Below are 22,125 nucleotides of genomic sequence, written 5' to 3' on the forward strand. Positions count from 1 at the left end.
GGAAATCTCTACCCCTGCCTGTCTGCAAGCCCCCAGGGCATGGGGACATTAACCCCCCCCCCCCCAGCCCCTGGCAGGGCTTCACAGGGAGGCTGCTCCTGCAGGAAGGGGATTTGGGGAGTACCATTATAAAATTGGGATTTTTGGACTCCCACTAAGATTAGGATTAGAAAAAGTTGACTGCATCCAGGAGGCAGTCTCCTGATGGGGAGAGAGACCTGTTATGGCACTTTCTTTTAAATTATGAGAGATGTGTTGGTTTATAAGTGAGACAAGAATAGGGCTTTAATTTGCCAAGGAATAGATCTTCTTCTGAACTAAGCTCTTTTAGCACTTAGAATAATTGTTAAAGGTCATAAATTCAGCAGATCGGGCAAGAAGCGTGAATCATTCCGCAGAGCCTGAATCAGAAATCAATAGTAGATTTGCTGCCTGAGCACAAAACTCGGCAGCAGGGAGTAATTCCCCAAGCCTTGCAAAATGTCATTTATGGGAAGATGAGAGGAATGTCGGCTTGGTGCTGTGGATGGGTCTGGGTGGGGGAGCTGCTGCTGTGTGTCTGTGCACAGAGGTGAGGGGTGGCTGCTGGGGGTGACTCAAAATCTAGGAGGGGGGAGAATAATTTCTTCTTAGCAGTGGGGAGAGGAAGCTCTGGGGCTGCTTATCGCTGAGTTTGAGTCACCGAGGTGTTCCAGGAGGTTGGGTTTGAGGAACAACATGCCAATGCCTATAAAAAAAAAAAAAAAAAAGGTGGACTTCTGCCAGCGTGCCACACCATCCCTCTGGAGCAGAAAGGTGTGTGCAAGGCTGGGCACACACCACAGCCCCCATGCACTTGTGCTTTGCCACATGGATTTGTGTTGGATGTGCAACTGTGCTGCGCTGCTTCATGCGCTCACAGCCTGAACAAAGCACCAAATTCTGATTGCAGTGCATGGCCTGCTGCAGCTCAGAGCACACCTCGGGCTTGCTCCTGCCTCCCTTGCAACATATTTCTATCAATCATATTATCCTGTGCTCATTGCCATGGTAGCCAGGTGTCCCTGTGTCAGCACAGCGAGGACTGCGGGGAGAAGCTCTGACATCAGGAAGGCTCTTACAATAGAGGTCTTCGTAGTGCTGGTAATGAGCATTGTTAATGTTGCAGAAAACTGTAATTTAAAATGATGAGGCCATTGAATAGGTAGTGCTGCATATTACACTGACAAGGGGATAAGATAAACTGCATTATAATGTTCTTTTGTCCGGGTTGGGAGGTATTTCTGCTGGTCTGCTCAGCGTGGTGAATAGCCCCACAGCCTGATATTGCTATTAGCAGGATCATGATTAATGCAGGGATTTATGCAGGTTGTTGACAGAGCAGATTTTTTTTCTTTTTGGTAAGAAAATGATAACGTGTGTGAGTGGTGATGCAGCAGGCTGCGCTCCGTGATGCTGCGTGTGCAGCTGGGCACCACAGGAGAGCAGTCAGAAGGACGGCTCTGGCTTTTCTCTCTTCCCATTTGATTTCAGCGTGTGTCGGGGTGAATGCTGTCATCTCGTGCTGAAGCCAGTGGCCTCGATCCCTTTAAAATATCCAGGTCAATAGCTTTCCCTCCACTATGTCTGTTTGCAGCCTGGCTCCTGGCTGACGTGCGGCGATGGCCGCGGGCTCTGCAGCTGCAGCAGAGGATACGCTCGGGGTGCTCTGCTTGGAGCTGGCCCTGTCCCCTGCTCGTGCTCTGCAGCGCGTGAGGGACTCAGGACAAAGATCCCCTGCTCACAGCTGTGCCTCTTATGCTTGGGAATGGGCTCACCTGGGCTTGGCAGAGGGTTTCCTGCTTAAAAACAGACTTTCCGGGGGAGGAGCAATTGTTTTCTTTGTGTACCTGGATTTTGCTCTGTTTTGGGCTTGTTAACGAAAACCAAGGCTTTGCTATTTACTTCTATGGAGTGCTGACCATGCACTGGCTGGAAACTGGATCCTAAAATCGTTGGTTGTTTTGGGAACGCCTGGCCTTTTACTGCTCGGGTTGGGAGAGGAGACAGCGCGGAGTTAAGGAGCCGGTGGGTATTAGCTGTTGCTGGGAAGAATTGGATGAAACCCAAAAATGTCACTGCTGTTCCTCTAGATGTGCTTTGTATAGAAGTGGAGCTCAGTGGCCGTTTGTTTGCGTTAGTTGATCGTTGTCAGTGAAGATTAAGAACTCTCTTATTAAAATCAAAGCAAACAAACAAAAAAGCCCCAACGTGCAGGCATTGCGTTCAGAACTTCATCACGTTATGGAGCGTTTCAGAATCATTAAAGATTTAGGAGAAGTCCTAATAGGGTATAAGCACTACAGTCACCACTCGGGAGCATTATCTCTGCAGCATTACGTTAAGCTGCTTCTTTCAACTCCTTTTAAAAAACCGTAGCTCAACAGAATTGAGGCAGCTTTTGCAAAGGTCACCTTCTTCCTAAATAGAAAGAGGAAACTAATTTTACTAGAGATGACTTCAGGAGATGAAGATTAAGGGCATCTTTATGTTGTGTTCTACATGCTGTGCTACCATGCAAAATCTGGAGCCTGCATTCAGCAAGAGTGTGTATTTAATTGGAACTCATGAGGTTAGACCCTCTTGGAAGTTGTCCATCAGTGCCTCCATCAGTGTAAGCTACGGACTGTGACTGTGCCTACAGACTTGGTAAATTTCGAGCCTTGTTTTGTTTTGTTTGTTTTTAAACATAAAACCTCAATCTGAATAATCCCTGAAGGAATGAAAATGTCCAGCTCTGAGCCCTGCCTCCGCACCTCACTTCTACCCCTCAAGCCAGCAGTGCTGGCCATGGTGCAGTCGCTGTTTTCTGCCCATACGTGCATGTTGTGTGCATGTTCATTAAAAGTTACACCAGAAACAGCTGTCTTCTGCCCAGCCCTCTTGCATGGCTGCTGTTTTTCACCTTTTGGAGCTGTGCAGCCCGAATGTTGCTATGCTGCTGCCTCCACATCTCCTCCAGCTCAGGTTGCTTACTCTGCCTGATCTCTGGAGACCATCCACAACAGTGGAAATAGATGGTAAGTGTGAGGAGGTCTTTCCTTGATGTGTGGAGGTAGTTTTTATCTGCCAGTTGTAAATAAAGTGGCACAGTTTATATGGGGGTGAAGGGGGAAAACCGTTTCCATTCCATCAGTATGTAAATCTCCTGAAATTAATCACTGTGCTAAGGAAGAGGTGCACTTGAAAGTCGTCATTTCTGTGTTGCCAGGTCACACATAAGCTGCTGTCACACCCCAAACCCAGACTCTGAGCTGCTCTGCAAAGCAGGCCTGTCTGCCTCTAACGCACCCAAAGCCACTGTGCATCCATCATTATATACATCAGCAGCAGCCTGTGCCTCAGCCTGTGAGCAAGGACGCGGTATTGATCCCTGTCTGATTTCTTCCTGCCTAAAATACAGATGGGGAGAATCCTGCCAGTTGTCCTGTGCATGCCTCAGGGAGAAGCTAACGTTAGGCATGAGTGTATGGGGCATGGAAGGAGCAGCGGCAGCCATGGGATGTGGTGTTGGGGTGTGAAAGGCAGGGTGCTGAGCCTTGGCTGCGTGGTTTGTTCCCCACCCAGCCGGCTGCAGTCTGTCACAGCTCCGTTAAATAAGGGCTGCTGTCCCCTCTCCATGTTCCCTTTTGTCACTTTGAACTGCAGCGATGCAGTGACATCAATGGGCTGCCTGCTCTGTTCTCAGGAAAACAAGTGATACAAAATTAAGTTTGGTGTTCTGCATGTTAATGGCTCGTGATTTCTAACAGGATTACCTTACAAATGCAATCCTGCAAAAATGAGGACCCCTCGTCTGCCCACATTCCCTCTCTGTGCTCCTTTGAGACGAACCTGTTGTGGGGCCAAGTGACAAGTGTCTCCCATGGGGTGAGGATGCTCAGCACGTAGGGGCCAGTCCTGTGAGAAGAAGCAAAACAGGCAAGGTTGGGTAACATCGATAAGTTTAATCAGACCTCAGTTACAGCTCTCCGCACGCCTGATTTTATTTTGTCATGGCAAATGCTTTGAGAGCGCAGAGAGCCATTTTCCCTTTGATCTGGAATGTTGCTTTTCAATGTTAATTCTCTGCGGTGCGTGCCAGAAGTTCAAGGTTCTGTATTGGCAGTAAATTATGGATGATTGTAATCAGGCAGCCAGCACTGGGGAATCCAGATGCATCTTGTGTTGCTGAGAACCAGCGCTTCCTCCTGCAGTAGGTGAGCAAACAGCCTTCGCCGCCCCGTGCTCAGCTGATGAATCGCTGTGAATGCAGCAGGAGCTGTGCACTTTGTTCTGCTGCTGATAACCAGCTCTGCTACAGAAAGTCTATCAGATATTAATGGGTTCGTGCAAACACCACCCTCTTGCCATTAAGTGAGACCGGATTGCTTCATGCAGTCCCATCCTTCCCCCACACAGACTGTGGTGGCCTGTGGCAGGCACTGGGCTTGCTGTGAGCAGCCCCAGTGTAACATCCTCTCTGTTTTAATGCTGCCCCTGCAGCGGGGATGGGCGGATGTGTTTCTGTTTGTGTGAGCGCACGTGTGGTTTTCAGCTCCAGCATGCATGAAACCTTTTGTTACAGTTATTGCTTGCTTCCTTCAGCAGTGTCATTTCAGAGTATAGAAAGAGATAATTTGTTTAGCTCTGCTGAAAACACCGCTTTTCAGAATCCAAGGGCATTGCAAACGATGTGTATTCCTTTATAAACTAACAAAGAATCCAAAATTCCATTTCGGTGGCTGACACTTCCCCCTCGTTCCCCCGCCTTTTAAAAATTCTCTTTGCTCCTAATTTTGAAACTCAGCAGGAAAAAGCCTACTGCCAGCTGAGTCATGTGCTCGGTGCATGACAGAAGCGACTGTTTGGACCATGCCCTTAATCTGCTGGATGGAGCCTGTAGGATGCATTTGAGGCAGCAGAACCTTTGCCGAGGAAGAGATCGCACAGCTTGGATGTAGTAAGATGTGCCTAATAACTGCTGTAGCATGCTACAGAAATACAAGAGATCAAAGCTTTGGAGGCATTTATTTTCATAATTTGTGGGTCAGATCCTTGCAGGACTAATTGGGTGCTGTTTGATGTCCAGGCAACAATAGAAATCTCCCTGTAAATCAGCATAGATTTGCCATTTTCTTTCTCTTCTGTACAAAAGCCTAAAAGCTTAATATGATTTTGAGATAAACTGGCAAAAGAGAAGTTGCAGATCTCCTTCCTGCTTGCTGCCATGCTTCTTAGAAGTATTGCACTGTGGGCCATGTGGCTGATACAGCAAATGACTCAGATCATGTGTACCTGGCGTGTAGACCTTCAAAACAGCCCCAAATTTCCAGATCAGACCTGTGCATTTATAGTTTATATCCAAGGCAGAAGTTTATTATGTTTGAAATGTGGTATATAAGGTTTTAGCTTGCACAGGCAGACTGAAAATGAGTGTGGAGCTGAGTTCTGTAGGCCAAAACCAGCCAGATTTGGGGTGAAGGAAGGGGCATGGGAAAAGGAGGAAGGATTTGTGGAGAAGTGGTTATAAAAAGTCACTGTCTCTACTAAAGCAAGGGAAATAAATTAGCTGTAAATCTTTCTTCTGTGGAAGCTGGCTGATGCTGAAGGCTAGCAGGTTACCCTAGAGGCATGGGTATCCCTGTGCAGTCTGGTGATGGATGAGACGAGTGAGTTTTCCTGTTCTCTTCCATGCAATGAGAAAAGCAGAAAGGTACAGACCCTCTGGGTGTGCTGCTCGTCTGCAGTCAATTTTGCTGTTCCCATTGCTTTTGGGTGTTGCTTCATTTGCCATTAACCTGAACTTGCACATGAAAGCTGACTGCAAAAGAAGGGCATTGCATTGAACCTCTCTGTGTTGCATTTTCTCCTCCTCTAAGGGCGTACCAGGGAGGCTTCTTTTGTGTGTTGGTGGGTTCCTCCAATTGGGTGCATCTAGAAATATGGATATGCAGAAAATGGATGCGCTTTGAACTAAAACCTGAGGCCAAGGCAACAAAATTAAAAGGGCTTTAAGTGCATTTTCTGGCCACGCAGACAGGCTGTCTTTGCTGCAATAAATCTTCAGTGTTCATGTATTGATCAGTCTCAGTAAATACTGTGATGACTCTGTCCTTCCTATTTCTATTCTGCGGGGATCGGTATATTAGTTTCAAGAGGCTGTAATAGCTAAATGGGATTCCAGTAGTGAGAGTGGTTTTCAGATGGTTTCCAAAATGAATTTCAGCCACTGCGACTATCCCTGCTCCCTGTTAGAATGTTTGGCTGCTATAAATATCAACAGTGCTGTGCTGGTGACTGGGCTGGTAATGGCTGTGTTTTCTAATGGACCAAACTATGTTTTCTGAGCCAAGTGCCCTGGAGTGGTCATGCCCATCCCTGGCAGGGATGCTGAGGGATCTCAGCTGTCCTCTCCTGATTTAGTGGTTGGGAAGCTCTGTCTCCACAAGTCACCTGCTGGCATCTAAATTCAGTACTGGAAATACTCTACCATGAGTTGCATAAGTTTGCTCAATCCTCCCATTGAAATGTGGGGCTGCCTAGCTAACTGTAGTCTGAAAAGGACTCCTTTTCTACCTGTTCGGCTCATAGCTTGTCATAGCTTCTTACTCGTCGTGTGTGGATGGGCATAGTTCGGAGTGACTTTGTTTGCTGTGCTCTGCCCCTGCTCGTGAAGGCATTGACGTGGTGTGGCTGCCTGGTGGTGATTGTGTTTGAGCTCTGGACCAGCCCTGGGTTCTTGGAAAATCGACATTATAAAGTAGAAAAAGCAAGAAGGTGGAAGCAACAGCAACCTCTTAACACCAGATGGGCAGCACAGGGTGGAGGGATGGAGAACTGCTCGCTGTAGCCGTTCTGTGCCGTAGCTGAAAATGCATTTGCATGCCCAGTTTTTGTGACTGTACCGCAGTGGAATAGCTCCTCCAGACATAGGTTGGGCCATGAGGTGAAAATGCAAGCTTCTCATGAGACAGTGGATGGGAAAGTAGGAGAGAGCAGATGTAAAATTAGCATAACAATATACCCTTAGTTCAACTTGAAGGAAATAATTGAAGAACCGCTGTCGCTTATGGTGATGACCTCTGCTGAGATGACTCACAGTGCAGTGTAATATGAGTCACTTGTTAATGGTGGCCTGTTAAAGGAGAAAGTGCCAAATCCCAGTAACTTATTTGTTGTGTGTTGTAAAAGCCGGAGCAAGGAAGAGTGTTCAGGATATTGCTGCTTAAAAGCTGCCAACACTTAGAGCTCCAGAGAACCTTTAGAGGACCCTGACATGGAAAGGCAAAGGCCTGAGGAGGAACACTACTTTCACTTCTGTTTTAAAGAGCCTTCTGCCTTCCCTGCCTCCTGCATGAGTGTAGTATTGTCAGAGGGTGGGAGCCATGGCCACCTCTGCAGAATCTGCCTTGCAAAGGCTTGGGCTGGGGGGCAGCCTTGGGTATGGCAGCATGGCCAAGGTGTGATGATGGAGTAGGATGGTTGGAACAAAGTCCACCACCATGAGGGAGAGGGGAAGCCAAGGGGTGACCTGTGGTTGCATCCTTGCCTGCAGCCAGGGCTTTGATGGGTGCAGTCTCCCTTTAAACTCACCTCTGACGTCTGCCGAGAAGGTGCAGGATGCATTTATGGCTGTGAACGATCTGGAGTGCTGCAGTAGCAATTGACTGAGTACCTGCCTGTTAATTATCTACCAGGCAACTTAATGGTTCTTCATGTTGGACTGTTGCTTTTCCTCAATAAATGAGGTTTTACGATCCATGGAAGAAAGAGAGAGCCTGACTATAAGGCGTTGTGGCCCTGGGCAGGAACTCGCTGAGAAGCCATGAGTGGCTCAGGGACTGGGCACAGCTCTGGAGGCTGTGCAGGCTCTGCCCTGTCCTCTTCATGTGGTGGGAGCACTGATTATTTTTATTTTTTCCTGAGCTTTCATTTCTGATAAACCTGCTGATCTCCTGTCCCACACTTCTGACTCCTGCTTTGCAGTCTCTCTTGCCCTCTGCACCAGGCTGGCTGGCACAGGCTGCTGGAGCAGCTCCTGCTGGTCCTACTGCAGATAGGGAGGTGGTGGTGAAGGGCTGTGGAGGAAGGCTGAGGCCTTGAGACAGGAAGGGCTGGGCCTGAAGGAGGAAAGCTTTGTACCCAGGGCTTGCCGTCAAGACAGTCTGAGTATTTCAGAAGCAGCCGAAGGACGCTGAGTGTGCCGGTGATTGTGTTGCAAAAAATTGTGGAATAGTGCCTTAGCAACAGAACTGCCTGGTAGAAAGAGGAACATTTCATTATGAAAAGAAGCTGGCAATGCAGTGGGACCCAAGGCTACCTATAAATCTTCCTTTTGTCTTAGTCCTTTGAGAACAGGCATCCTCTTCTTTACCAGAGTCCCACCGTTAGCCTGCTGATTCTGCTGCTCCTGGGAGTCGTTGTCACGCCTCTGTTACCAACCTTGTCAACCTCGATGTCAGAAGGACCCACTGTAAGGAGGCTTTTTGGTAGAGCAGATGAGTGCTGTCTCTTCCCTTGAAGAGAACTTCAGACTGGTTCGTGGACCTGCTGATGTCCCGAGAAAAGACCTGAGCAGGGGTTTATCCTGTGGTTCAGACTGTTCACAGCTGGGGCTGGTAATGGTCAGATGGGCAGAGCTCACTGCTGCTGAACTTCAAAACTGCTGGCCAGACTCACTGGAGTGTATACAGAGTCACTTCAAAGGGTGGGATGCCTTGTAGTTGGGTAGACTGTCATGTCCTCTTCCCCCATACATCAAAATTAAGCAGTGTGGTGAATGAAGATGTGGCACATGTTCAAAGCCAGGGTCACTTTGCCGAGAGCCTTGCACATGAAGTTGTGGTTTTACTTGTGCCATTTCATGTGATCTCTTCCATGCAGTTGGTTTAAAGCAAAGTGCCTGCATGAGTGCTGGCCAGCAGAGAAAGTGTCCTCAGGAGAAGATGCAAGAGCCCTGCTCATTATCAGAACCAAGAAACACTGCTCCAAGCTAATCTGACTGCCTAAAAATAGCACTACTAGTAGGGGGAGGGATTGTCTTCTGTGTGCATTTGCCCTTGATTTTCCTGACATTTTGCTGCTCTATATTATGTGTTTTGTAGGGGAGACTGTGTGTCCTGGTCACACTGGAGCAATTCACATGAGCACGTGCTCGTGTCAGAAAGCATTGGGGAGGAAGGCCTAGGAGTTTGTTCAGGGTTTAGTAGTTAACTCTCACAGTGCAGCTGTATTTAGGTTTATTTCCTCATTCTCCTGCCCCTGTCAGGTTCACAGACTCTCTTGGTGTGATCTTGAAGCCCCTCCAGGGGTGGAGCTGGAAGCAAGGCTGGGGGTGGGCTGGACCCTGGCTGCAGCAAGGTGATGGGAGCAGGATCATCCACTGTGTGTGCATGTGCACCTCACCGTGGTGCTTCCTCAGTTGGAGGCTGCAGCATCTGCTTTGCAGATAAAAATAAAAAATAATAAATATATCACTCATGAAATTTAATTACTCTGTAACTGTTCTTGAGCATTTAAAACCCAAGTTTATCACAACCTTGTGATATCTGCATTTACGTTCTTTTTTGGTGTTATGCAAGCAGCTCACCTTGTGATTATGAAATACTGATGTGTGCTTTCTAATACTCACCCTCTATTTCTCAACAACTCCATAAAACCTCTTCTGCTTTCCATTAATTGTGGAACAATAAGACATTTTTCTCTTCTCTTAAAAGGAGTTTAGCCCTCTTCTTATGTTTTCTCCAAGTTCTGCTCCTCAGAGACGGTGCTGATCCATGAGTTGGACTGGAGCAAACATACCTCCTGTCCTTTGCTATGCTGTACACCACTTGGATCCGTCTTGGAGCAAAGGTCTTACTGCACTGGGAAAGTCCCAGCTCGTGCAGTGCTGTTGCTGGCACTGATGCTGGTGGCGTGATCTGCTTGCAATGTTAGCTGAGGCAAGTGGGAAAAGTGGGAAGGGGGCAGGACGGGGTGACTTCCTTTCCTCCCTGGAAGATCTGAAATATTACTTTGCTTGATGTTGTTTTCCAAATGGAAGCTTCTATTAAAAGCAGAAGAAGCCCTTTCTGCATCCTCCCAGAAGGGCTGGGAGAGCCCCACAAAGGCTGTGGCACCGGGGCAAAGCAGAGCAGGACCTGCTGTGTAAGAGAGGCCCCGTGAGCTGCTCTTCGACTGTGGGAACATGCTGGGTCTGCATTTACCTCATCTCCACATCCAGCTGTTGTGGGATAGTAGTGCTGGTGGGTTTTTTTTTTCTTCTTTTTTTCCCTTGCTTTCTTGTAGATAGAAGGAATGTAAAATTCTCCCAAAGCACAGATGGGGAATGCAATGCCTGAGTACACTGAAGGGGGTGAATTCAGCCTCAGCAGGCCAGTGCTGCTGCTCCTCTCTTTCATACTTGGATTAAAACACATCCGGAGGTGCATAACTCTTTGCAGATGCTAATGAGGAGTTTACAGATAAGATCCCCTGTGAGGAAAGGAATGCTCAGATAGTCTTACAGCATGGGAAATCAAGGTGAGGGTTCAGGCATCTTGTCTGCATTCACTGCAGGCGCTGCGGCCGTGGCAGAGTTGGGAGTAGAAGTCAAACCTTCTGGCCTCTCAGACTGTGCTTTAGTCATTAAACTATGCTCTCCTAAGATTAGATAAGGTGTGCTTTCTGTGCTAGCAAAGCTTGATGAGCAAATTCCTTTCAATAAAAGCTTTTGTTGTACATTTGCCAACGCAGAATAAGGTTTGGGATACCAGGGAAGGGAAATAACATGCAGTTGTCAATTTTCAGGAAGGAAATCAATCAGATGAGGAGATAACCAACAGGTTATGAATTTGTGACTGAGCTCTGTGCACCAAGACAGGCAGCCACCAGTCATGCAGGGAAATGGAAGACCAGTGTTGTGACTGGTCCTCAGTGATGGGACAGCCCTCTTCATCTCTTCCTGTCTTAGAGTAGCTGATGTGGGAAGCCCACGATGCAGTCCTGCTGTCGGCAGCCTACCACCGGTTTTAGTATCACTGACAATCTGGAGCTCTGATGAAATGTGGCACAGGGGTTTGCCAGGGGCCTCACTCGATGCTGTTGCTAACAGGGTTTTGCCTCGGTATCGGGTTTCTGGTGGATCCAGTTGCAGAGATCTGATGTAATTTTCTTACAGTGTGAAATGTGCTAGCTTGGTGCTTGCTGTCACCCAGACCCAGAGCAGCAATTCATTCCTGGCTTCAAGATGCTTTCAGTCTGTGCAAACACTAGAAGCTGGACTGGTTTCCCAGCAGAATGAAATACTCCTTTCCAATGCATCAGGTCTTCAGAGGAGAGAAGGATTACAAGGGCATCTTGATCTCATGGTAATTTGTCTTCGTAGCTGTAGCCTGGGGCTGTGCAGCAGTCTGGAGCTGAGCTTTGCTGGGTCAGGTGAAGTGACATGGGTGGGTCTGCAGATAGCTCTGCTGGGATTTAGGGGGGCCCTGCAGAGCGTGGGGTCACGGTTGAGTTGAACAAGTCTCCAGCAGTCCCTCATCTGTCTCCAGGGTCAGCAAGCAAAGATAAAACCATCCCAGGCTTGGAAAGCACGGAAGCAGTTCATGGGCTCAAGGATAAAACATGGATAGAGTGGCGTGAAAGGTGCAGGGATGGTGTGTTGGGCACTAACGTACATGAGATATTTTGTTTTGTTTCCCAAGATGGAGCGCTTCCCAAGAGGCTGCTGCTCTTGCGTGGATTTGATTTCTGGTTATGCATACCCTAATCTGGCTCTGTAACCATTAGTTCTTCATCTTGCCCTCATGGAAAGCTGTGAGTTCTTTCATCTGATAAGACATTTCCTATCAGCTCTCACGTTTATAATGTAGTCTTAGAATTTTTCTGGGAGCTATAAAAGAGAGGATGGAGCCTGAGAATTGGGGTTAAGAAGTTGTACCTCTTTGCAGGGACTGATGAGATTCAAATAGAAAGTATGAATCTCTCCACATGTCAAGCCAGTTCTTGATTGTGTATCATGTCTAGGGAAAAGCACATTTTCCAAGACTTGCTTTCCTTCCTTTGTGCAGTGTCATCAGAATGCTCCTTTTGGCCTTTAAATCTGTTACTCTGCTTGTGAAATACCCAGAAATACTCAGGCTGAGTTTGCACTGCTGTCCATGGGCTGCACTCTTTCCATGTGGCTCTGGTCTTGTTGTGCCTGGAAGGGCATAGAGCCTTCTTGAGCTTGCAGGCTCCTGGTTTCTCCTAACGTTAAGCAGGTGAATGACTTTGGTGCTGCTTATTGGAGCCAGCTGAGGAGAGGTCCCTGCTCACTCTCCTTGCTTGGCATGTTGTACCGGTTGGGCTCCGGTCTGAATAACAGGAAATCATCATGACTAACGTTGTGCTGGTAGAAAAATTAATAGAGGTGAGTAATAGCACAAGATACATGGAAATCAACATTTCTCTCCTTGGAGGCTGTAGATGTAATCCGCTTAGTATTCTGTGGAACACAAGATTAATTTTCTTCAGGATAATATATGGGAGAGCTTTTCTTTGGAGCGCGCTGGCTGAGGCATTGCTGCATTGCTGCAGCTGAGGGCAGGGAGTCAGAGAGGGAAGGATGCTGGCTGCTTGTGGAGGAGCCATGGATGGTGAAAGCTGGCCAGAGGAGATCCAGCCCATCTCTGCACTGCTCTCCTGAGCACCTGGGGACAGGGCCGGTGCCTGCAGCAAATGGGAGCAGCCCCAGCCCTGCGCTTGTCCTCCTCCGCAGCGTACCTGTGCTGTGCTCTGTGCTCGCTGAGCTTTACAGAGGTTCCTTTAAAACGATGATGAACCAAAACACCCGTTCTTCTTCTTTCACAGGATGGAAAGAATGCAGCCACTTGCCAAGCGTAAAGAGGAGTAGATATAGCAGAAATAAATAAATCAAACTGATTTATTTTAAGTTGATTAATCTGATGTGTTCGTATTTTTCTAAAATAAAATCCAGCCCTGGAGGTTTTAGCAAATCAAATAACAACAATGGCAATTAATTTAGCAGCAGTTACAAATGGTTCCTATCCCTGCACCGTGTGACTCATATCTCTGTGTATGGGCCAAATCCTGCTTGGGGCTGTGGAGTTCCCCCGTTGTGGAGCTGCGGGCTGGGAGCTGCAGGCTGGGCGCACAGTGCCTGCAGGAGGGCTTGGCTGCTGCTGGCTGATATCGTGCTGTTGGGAGCCCAACCGCTATGCACCTCCCTGCTCTGTTTTCCTACCACGTGCAGGTCTTCAGCAGGCTGCCACCTGTGGTCTTGCAGGGCTTGCTTTGCTGCTGTGTGAGTTGTGCTGATGGTGCCAGTCTGCTTGTATGGACTGATAAGGCTGGAGTCCTAGCAAAGAGCGTGTTGCTAGCAGAGGACAGATAATGTTGTGTCTTGCTGCAGGGAATAGAGCAAGCAGAGAGTTCTGAAGGCAGGGAGGTGTCACGGGGCTGTAATTCGATGGGAGCTGAATGGATCCCGTGAAGCAGGAGGTTGGATGCACAGAGCGTCATGGTGACTTGCAGAGCAAAACCAGAAGCACTTCCTCGAATGCATGAGAAAGGTCCCTCTGTTTTGCCTTGTGTGAAGCACCACTGTGGTATGCATCACGCAAACTAAGCTACATAATCCCTGCCCTCAGCTGGGACATGGAAACTGAAGAGCAGCTCCCTAAATTTACCAGAGTGTTTTACAATGCAAGCCACCAAGAAGCAAGACATACAGAAATTTTGCTATGGGGTGTACTTTATGGCCTGGCAAAAAACTATTACAGATCATTTCAGTGAGTGTGGATTTTCTCTGACCTAGAGCAGTTCTTTTGGCATGCAACTGGCAAGGTGTTGCTTTTTCTGCTGGAGGACCATTCGCTTCCCCCAGTGTGAGTGAAGGACTGTCAGGATCCAACCTTCTGGCTCCTGGTGTCTGGCTTTCCTCAAGGCAGCCTGTGAAATGTAGAGAAGGGTGAGAAGTCTTCCCTCCCCCTTCCCCATACCTTGTTTGCTCTTGGATGAGAAAGATGTTTCCTGATACGAGGTACAGAAATTAACATACACTTCAATTATATATATATATATTTTTTTTTTTTTGCAACTTTGTTTTGCCAGGACAATTGTATGGAGGATGTGTTCACAATGCAGATTTTGGGGAGCTGGTTGGGTATAGTTGTGCTTTTTACAGTCTGTTGGCTGCATCTTGCAGAATTCTGCAACTGGTGTAATGCTGACTGATTTGATGTGGTTTGCTCCCTGCATTATCCTTTTTTGGAGCTATTGCTGCTGGAGGGTTACCTGATTCCCCCCCCCGCTCACCAGCCCTCACAGAGCCAAACATAAGGAACTGATGTGAAGTAACGGCTGGGAGCAAACTCTTAGAAAAGTGCTACAACAGCAGCTATCTCCATCACCAGGTGATGGGTGAAAACTGGGCTGGTGTGCCAGCCTTGTCCGAAAGCAGCAATGAGGTGATGTTTTCCAGACATGTATGCAGGGACTCTGCCTTATTTTTGACAAAATATTAAAAGGACTGTGGCCTTCATTTTGGGGAGTCCCTGGGGGGGTGGTGAACAGGTGGTGTTCCACCTGTGGTTGCAGCACATGGAGGATGAGTTGTCCACTCATGTCTCTCTCAAGTCTAATGTTTTGTTTATGCTCCCAGTACCTCCAAAAGGTGTTAAGAGTTTTTTTTTGCCTTGCTTCTAAGTGCCTGTTTGGAAGCAAAGTGTTCTTCCAGCCTTCGGCGTTTTTCTGGCCATCAACCTGGCTGTGAGGAAGGAGCAAGGCTGCCTTCCTTGGTGAAGGCAATTAAACACCTGAGCTTGGCAGCCTCCACTGAAGGCTGTAGAGGCTGCAGTGTCCATCTTGGAAAGGTGCAAATGGCAGTGAGCTGTCACCCCTACAGACATCCACAGGCCTGTGACATGCAGTGTGGGGTGCTGAGTTTTTTGCCTGCATGTTGGAGAGGGCTCTCTGCTTTTGGTGCTGAGCTTGGCAGTGACCTTGCTTTCAGAGCATGCCTCCAGGAGTGGTGTGTGAAGAGGCTGTAGTTCCTGAAGCAGCTGCTTGGGTAAGTAATTAAACCAGCTCCTCTGAGAGCCCATAAACCTTTGACTGCATTAACTAGTAGGTAGCAATATCAGCTTGATGCAAACATTTGCTGGCAGAGGAGAGACTTTATTTCTCAGAGAGACAAGATCTAAACATTCAGGAATGCTATCTTGTTGGTCTGCAATGGCTGATGAGTGACTTCCAGTGTGGAGAGTGTCCAGCTGCTGTGCTCTAATTGATGTCTCGCGTCCTGAGAAGAGTGGCACAATACTAGTAGTGACTTAGATCTTCTGGGGACTATAGATATGATTTATAATTGGCTCTGTGGCTTTTTTAGAGACACTGAGCTTAACCAAGCCTTTTATATATTGTCCTGTTGAGGTTGTGTGCTTGAATTAGATGTACATTGAAGTGGCTGGCTGTGCTGGGGCTGTATTCATCTGACGTGGGGCTCATTCAGCACTGCTGCTTTTGCTGGTCCTTCTGCACTGATTGACTACCAGCTCTCCTAGGTGAACAGTCTTCTGTGAAATGGAATGAGTGTTTATCGTGGCTGCAAGTGATTGTGGAGGCCTTTCTGGGGATCTCTGGGATGTCCTGTATGACTTATACAATATATGATTTCATCTTAAATTTGGGGAAGCTAGCCTTTTGAATGAGGAGTAAGCAGAAATTCCTCACCTCAGGGGTTACTGAATATCTCAGTCAGCAGCTTCTTACCATAGTAAGACTTGAGGAAGTTAGGTGGTGCTTCAAGTCAGAACCTGTTGACTCTTGCTTAAGGTGCATGAGGACTGGATGGAGGTACCTTGTTGGTAGTGATGCATGGCTCAGGCTCTTGAGGGGATGAAGAGGCTTGGATCCTCCTTGTTCTGGGTTCTGTACATGTGCATCTTGTGGATGTTTTTTCTTATACTAGGGTTCTCCAGTGTGCTCTCCAGGAGAAGGGTTAGCTTTTATGTATGTCAGTGGGATCATTAGCTGAAGTGGTGCAAAAACATTCTCTTGGTTTGGTATGTGTGTCTTTCTAGGCTTGTATGTTCCTTATTAAGACAATAAAGGACAACTTATTGACTTAAGCATCCCTGTGTTTTGTATTTATAGAAGTTGTACAGACTAGCTGCTTTTCCTTTTGACGTAATAGGAAGGAGAACCTCAGTCAGAAGAACTCTGACTTTTGTGTGGGCAGATGCTAGTCTGTAAGCAGGAAATGTGGCATAGATCAATATATTGCAGCTTCAGTGGTTTGGCCCAGTGGGACTGAAAGGAGGGTTATGTGCGTGTATTTTGCTGTCCTTCCTTCAGTGGGGTTGTTGGTTATGCCTGTGGCCTGTAGCTACAAATTCACACTTCCATCTTCAGTTGAACAGGTAGCAGTTGGAGTGACCCAGCTTTACTGATTGAAAAGCCCAGTGTGGTCATTAGTTCTTATTTGATTCCACTTTTGCCAGCTATTGGCCAGTCTTAACGATTTGGAAGGGGAGGAAGTGCGCAGGTGATAAGCAAGAAGCTGGGGAAAGGAATGGGGGAGGCCTGGGTGAGGCCTGGGGGGGGGATTTAAATGGGTAAAGGCCTGAAGTGACTCTCAGCAAGGGCTGGAGGAAGGGCTCCCTGGGAGATGCTGAAGAAGAACGGTTCAAATAAATTTGTTAATAGGCTTCTCTCAGCTGTCAAGTGGAGAAATCTGTCTCCTGTTGATAGCTTAGCCTTGACAACAGTTTTTCTTATGCTCTATAGGAATGTTGTTTTTTGACTAACATCTTCATTTAAGATGTGGAGCTGGGTGTTTGGGGGTGAGGGAGGACAAACTACTTCTTCAGAATGAAAACAAAACCCTCAGTAAGTTCCTTATTTCTCTTCCAAGCAGAGCAGCTTGTATTGCTTGAGTAGGCAGGCGGTGCAGTGGTAGATGGCATTGATGATAGCTTGTTTTGTGAGGCTCTGGATGGGTGGGCGAAGGAGGGGAAAAGTACCAAAGCTAGGAGAAGACGTGAGACTAAGCAGTCTGAGAGGACTGAATAACACCTAGCATCCAGCATGGCTCTGCTTAAATACAAATACTTGGGTTATAACTAAAGGAAAACAGCTCAGAAATACCTGTGCAGCCTGTTGAGGTTTTTTTGCACTGCTTTTACTGTTGTGCAGCCTTAAAGGTATGTCTGTGCAATGGGAAGTGCTCAAAGCTCAGAACGGTAATGTCCCCAACCTTTTTTTCTATAGCTTGATCAATATTTTGTTGGCTTGGCCTTTGCTGTCCTGCTTTGCTTGCTGTTGTCTGCAGCTATATTAGCAATCCTCCCCTGGCTCGTGCAGTCCATCTTTGTATTACTCACAGGGTTGTTAACGAGAAGAGCCTTGGAGATGGAGACAACTAGTTTATGATTAAAAAGCAACTGTGTCTTCAAGTACTCTTCAAAGCTCTCAATTTTCCTCTAAACTGCGTGCCATTTGGGGTAGCTTCCCTAGGGGGAGCGGGACCTTGTTCTGTCAAATCATACGAGTGCTTCAATTCCTGCTGTAGAAGCCAACATAAAAAGTACGGTAAAATGAGTGAGTTAATGTGTTTTCAGAGGGAACAGCAGCCGACTTTTTAGAGCTTGAGATTTCTCAGGTCTTAACGCTTGGCAGATGCGTATGGCCTATGACGACTTGGCTGCCTTAAGTGTGGCTTCCCAGAGCGTGGCCCAGCCAGGACATTTGGCCTTGGGAAATGAAATCTGGGCAGGTATTTAGCATGGGGGGTGAAAACTTGTTCCTTTGTTTCTTGTCCTCGTTACTCATAGAGATGTTTTTGCATAATCAAAAATGCATTACCCATATGACAATTTCACGTATCAAATTGCATCGCTGAAGGGCTTTTCTGGCTCTCATGCGTTCCTGTGAAAGTGTTTTTTCATACTGTAAATTAACAAGCTTCCTCTCCTGGTTGGAGCCTGGTGGGGTCAGAAGCAGTGATGTTCGCCAGGCGGCTGTGTTGGTGCTTCCCAGGGCTGAAATGCCTCCTTGTGACAGTGGAACTTGTCTGAGCACAGACACCTGCTCTCAGAAGGAGCTCCCCTGGTCTTGAGGGGCAGCAAGCAAGCTGCTTTATAAACCCATCTTTGGATCCTGAATGTGCCTGATCAGTTTAGTAGCATCTCCTGCTGAGGGTGTTTTATTAGGGAGCTGTAAGGCAGAGGCTCGGAGCGTCGTGCTGTTTGGGAATGTCAGTTGCACGGGCTTTATTTGTAGTGGAGATGAAAAACCTCTCCTAGTGCCACAGAGCTGCTGCAGCTCCCGGTGCCTGGGGACGCTCGTCACGCACTGACCCGTAACGCTGTGCTGCTTTCCATTGCACTGAGCGTTTTGTTTCTCTAGGGTTATTACATTTGTTTAATGACTGGTTATCTCCATGATTTTTGGCTGGAAGTTGTCATTAGCTGTTCAAAATTGGGAGAATAAGTGCACAATGATTACAGAGGCTCTGATCTCTCATTTTCCTTCCTGTGCCTTCACGGCAGTAGAAGTTTAATTGGCATGTCCCTCAATTCCCCCCATCCCCCAGCATCTCTCCACTGTTTCCTCATATAACCCTTTCTGTTAAATACCTTCAGTGTGTGCTGGAAGGGAGAAAAGTGAGGCTCCCACAAGGAGAAGGGGCAAGCTGGGGACACAACCTGCACAGAAATGCTTCCATCCTTCCTCTCATGTTTGTGGGCATCCACCCGGCACTATTTAGGAACAGATCACGGTCAATCTGCTAACTCGCTAATCTCCAGGTGAGCCCTGCAGTCCTTAGCTGCCTCCTTGTGCAAAGTGTTTGGCTCCTTTGCATACGGGGCTCGTTGGGACGTGAAGGTGTAGGCAGAGCCGAGCTGCTTCATGCAGTCCTGCAGGTCTGTGCTGCGCTGAGCGGAGCCATTTTAACGAGGCGAGTGCTCCTGCTGTGAGCCCAGCTGCTGCTTGCTTCAGCTGATAAGTGCTTCAAAAAGGATGTGCGTGCTGGTGCCGGAGTTTGGATGCGTTCTGCTTTATCATCTCTGTGCAGAAGTCCCTTTTCTGGCAATGCAACAGTTTTAAATACACAGTTTATTGAAATACAGTGAACAGTTTTCCATGCTGTTACTGCAGATGATTGTGCTCTTGCCTTGCTTTGTGTCTCACTCCGTTCTGCCACATAGATCTTGATATCACCTACTTTTATGGGAGTTAGCTCAGGAGAATTCCCCTCTGGAACACTTCATCCTGTCCTGATGCAGCTGCAGAAGCAGAGCCAGATGTGACACGGGAGTGCTTGGGTGTCAGCCTGCCCTGCCCAGAGCTCTGTGCAGCCTATAGCACCAGTGCTGCTGTGTGTCTATTTCCTTTCCTATTGAAGCTGACGCATTAGGCCCTCAGTTACCTTGCAGAGAGCCTGAGAACTGAGCTCGCCTCTGGCCAGGATGTGCAGCTTTACCAGCACAATGCCAGGCAGTTTCCATTTGCAGTGCTTTGAATGAGTGTTCTGTGTGCAGAGCACCTGTGCTGTGCAGTGCTCAAAGCACAGCCCTATCCAGTGCTGGTTTTGCCCCTGCCTCTCTGCTCTGATCCTTTGTTATGGAGCCAAGGAGGGGGAAGGAGGACCTGTCTGCTGCTGTGTGTCTCTCAGCAGAGCCTGGTGGTGCTACGATAATGCAGACGGTTTTCTGCATGATGCTCATGTAAAGCTGAAAATTATCCCTGGGTGTATCTTAAATGCTGGTTCTTTTCCCTGGTTTTCAAAAGCATGACCTCTTCCAGTTTCTCTAAACAGACAAATCAATTGTATGTTTTTCCTTTTATTTGTTTTATGTTCAGTTTAAACAACAACAGCAAAATAGCAAGAGTATATGTGAAACCATGGAAACAGGCTCGTGGCAGCGTGCAGGGGTGGTCCTGCAGCCCCTTGGAGGGTAGGAGCACGGAGCCTGGGGCTGCTGCCAGCACCAGCGTGGTATCTGCAGCACGGGCTATATTTGGTCTGGGATTACTCCTGCCTGGCCTGGATTGGTCCCCAGCCAGGGCTCTGTTCTCTGTTTCTTTCCCTTGCTAAGCTAAAAGCCCCCATTCAGCATGCTGTCCTGTTTTCCTCCCTCTGCACTCATCAGCTGGGGCTCTCCAGGAGTGATTGGGTCCCCAGGTCCCAAGGACAGTGCCCAGCAGCCATTGAGATGCAAAGCTCATCTCCTGTTCACTGGAAAGATTTCTCCCTGCCCCATCCTCTGCAGTGTGTATTCTGGGAAGGCTCTTAGCAACAGCTGCTGCTGGGCACTGTTTGGAGCAGAGCTATCCCTTCGAGAGCCCGTTGCATGGGAAAAAGCCACACGAAGGAGGGACTGCATTGCTGGGAGGAGCAAGCACGCTCTCCTCTGCGTTCCCTACGTGTTGCTAGGGCTGTGCTGAAATTCTGCCGCTCCCTGCAGCAGAAATGCTGCTCGTTACCTTGGCAATGCCCCTGAAAAACACAAGGAATTAGCGAGGTGGGAGGATGGCCACGATGTGTGTGCCTTCACCTGGCTCCTGGGGTCTGCAGCTGCACGGTGAGCGGGCACAGATGGACCTGGGGCTGCCCCATGGCTGGCATCCATGTGTGACTGACCCACAGATAGGGGTACTTGTGGGTTTGGGGAGCTGTGGAAAGAGGTCGGAAAACATAACATGGAAAATGGGTCTCTTTATCAGAACTGGCCAGCTGCTTCCCTGGATGTGCTTCTCCAAGTCTCCCAATGATCTGCCCTAGGCACAGCTTTCTTCTCTCTTAATCTCCTAGTGAATATTCAAAAATAGATATACTTGTAACACTTGAAAAGCCTCTTTCAGAGTTGTTTCAGCACTGCAGAGAATAACCCTAAGGAAAGAAACTCAAAAAATAAACAGCAGCTGCTGTCATTTCCCCTCCCGCCTCCTTTCTCACCCATTTTGTTAAAACTTGGTGCACTATTGCTTCCCTTTCCCATCTGTTTTTGGGGAGAACTGCACTCGGTCAGCTCCAGGTGGTGGATAGCACTTTTGGGCTCCAGCTGGACCACTTTTGTTGGGTTTTCTCCATACTGCTCTGTTTGCCCAGGCTGTGCTCAGGAGCTATGAGCGTTCAGTCCTGCAGTTTGGGGAGTTGGGCATATGGGAAGAGGTGTGCAAAAGCATGGGGTGGTGTTCCTGAAACTGTGCAGCTGGGGGAAAGGTGGATTCATTTACTGGTGCTGTTATTACGTGTTGAACCTTGCTTGTCAGCTGCTCGCTAAGACCCAGTGTTGGACTTCTGGAGCCCTAAGTCATTCGGAGTTGATCCAGGCTTTGTGGCGAGTGAAATCTCTATTTCCATGATCTGGTGTTGTGATGGAGGGCTTCGCTTTGCTGTCTTCCAGGAGGGCTGGTCCTCCTGCTGGAAGAGCTGGTCATCTACCAATGTTCCCATGGTCAACCCCAGCCCTCATTTTCCTTCCTCCTCAAACACAGCTTGGTGCAGGGATGGCTCGGCTGCACGGGGTGGATTAACAACACCCTGCTCAATGTTACTGCAGTGCTGCTAATCCCTGTGCTGTCGGAAAACCTTAAACCACTCGAAACATTTGTCAGAAAAATGTTGATCTCTTTGTAGAATGCTTACTTTTGAACAAGTCAAAGTATGGCTTATTAAACGTTCCTTCTTTCTTTTCTCCTAGGATCCTGCAGGAATCTTTGAGTTGGTGGAGCTTGTTGGCAATGGCACGTATGGGCAGGTGTATAAGGTAAGGCTACACTGATGTCTGAAGCGGGCTCCTTGGCCATGTGTTGAACATGGAGCATCCCAGTGCATCAGGCAGGTGAGGTTCCACCACATTCAGGCCTATCTAGAACCCCTGCTGGACTTTGGCTTTTTGGTTGTGTGCTCAAGTACCGTGCATCTCGTGGAGCTCCTGTTAGTTCTGAAACTGCTGCTAGGAAAAAAAAAGAATTGCTTTTTCTTTTTTTTTCCTTCCTTCTCCCCCCAATTGATTATGTGATGAGGAGGGAATGAAGAGTCTGTGGTATAACAGATAAATCTGGGTCTCTTCTGAAGAGCTGTATTATGGCCACAGGAGCCTGCCAAAGGGCCTGCTGCAGCCTGCTGCCCTG

The 22,125-nt window shown here is 48.0% G+C and overlaps 1 protein-coding gene across 8 annotated transcripts in view; it reads left to right on the forward strand.

Annotated features, from left to right (window-relative positions):
* Window positions 1–22,125, forward strand: part of TNIK (TRAF2 and NCK interacting kinase) — a gene marked incomplete at both ends in the record, with an annotated part of 137,259 nt that overhangs the window by 1,566 nt on the left and 113,568 nt on the right. For all 8 annotated transcript variants that reach the window (XM_079539879.1, XM_079539880.1, XM_079539883.1 and 5 more), the window contains one exon: window positions 21,693–21,758. In XM_079539879.1, the coding sequence (XP_079396005.1) occupies window positions 21,693–21,758 (66 nt within the window). The remainder of the gene's footprint in view (window positions 1–21,692; window positions 21,759–22,125) is intronic.

This window comes from Tetrao urogallus, assembly GCF_951394365.1.
Source record: "Tetrao urogallus genome assembly, chromosome: 9".
NCBI lineage: Eukaryota > Metazoa > Chordata > Aves > Galliformes > Phasianidae > Tetrao > Tetrao urogallus.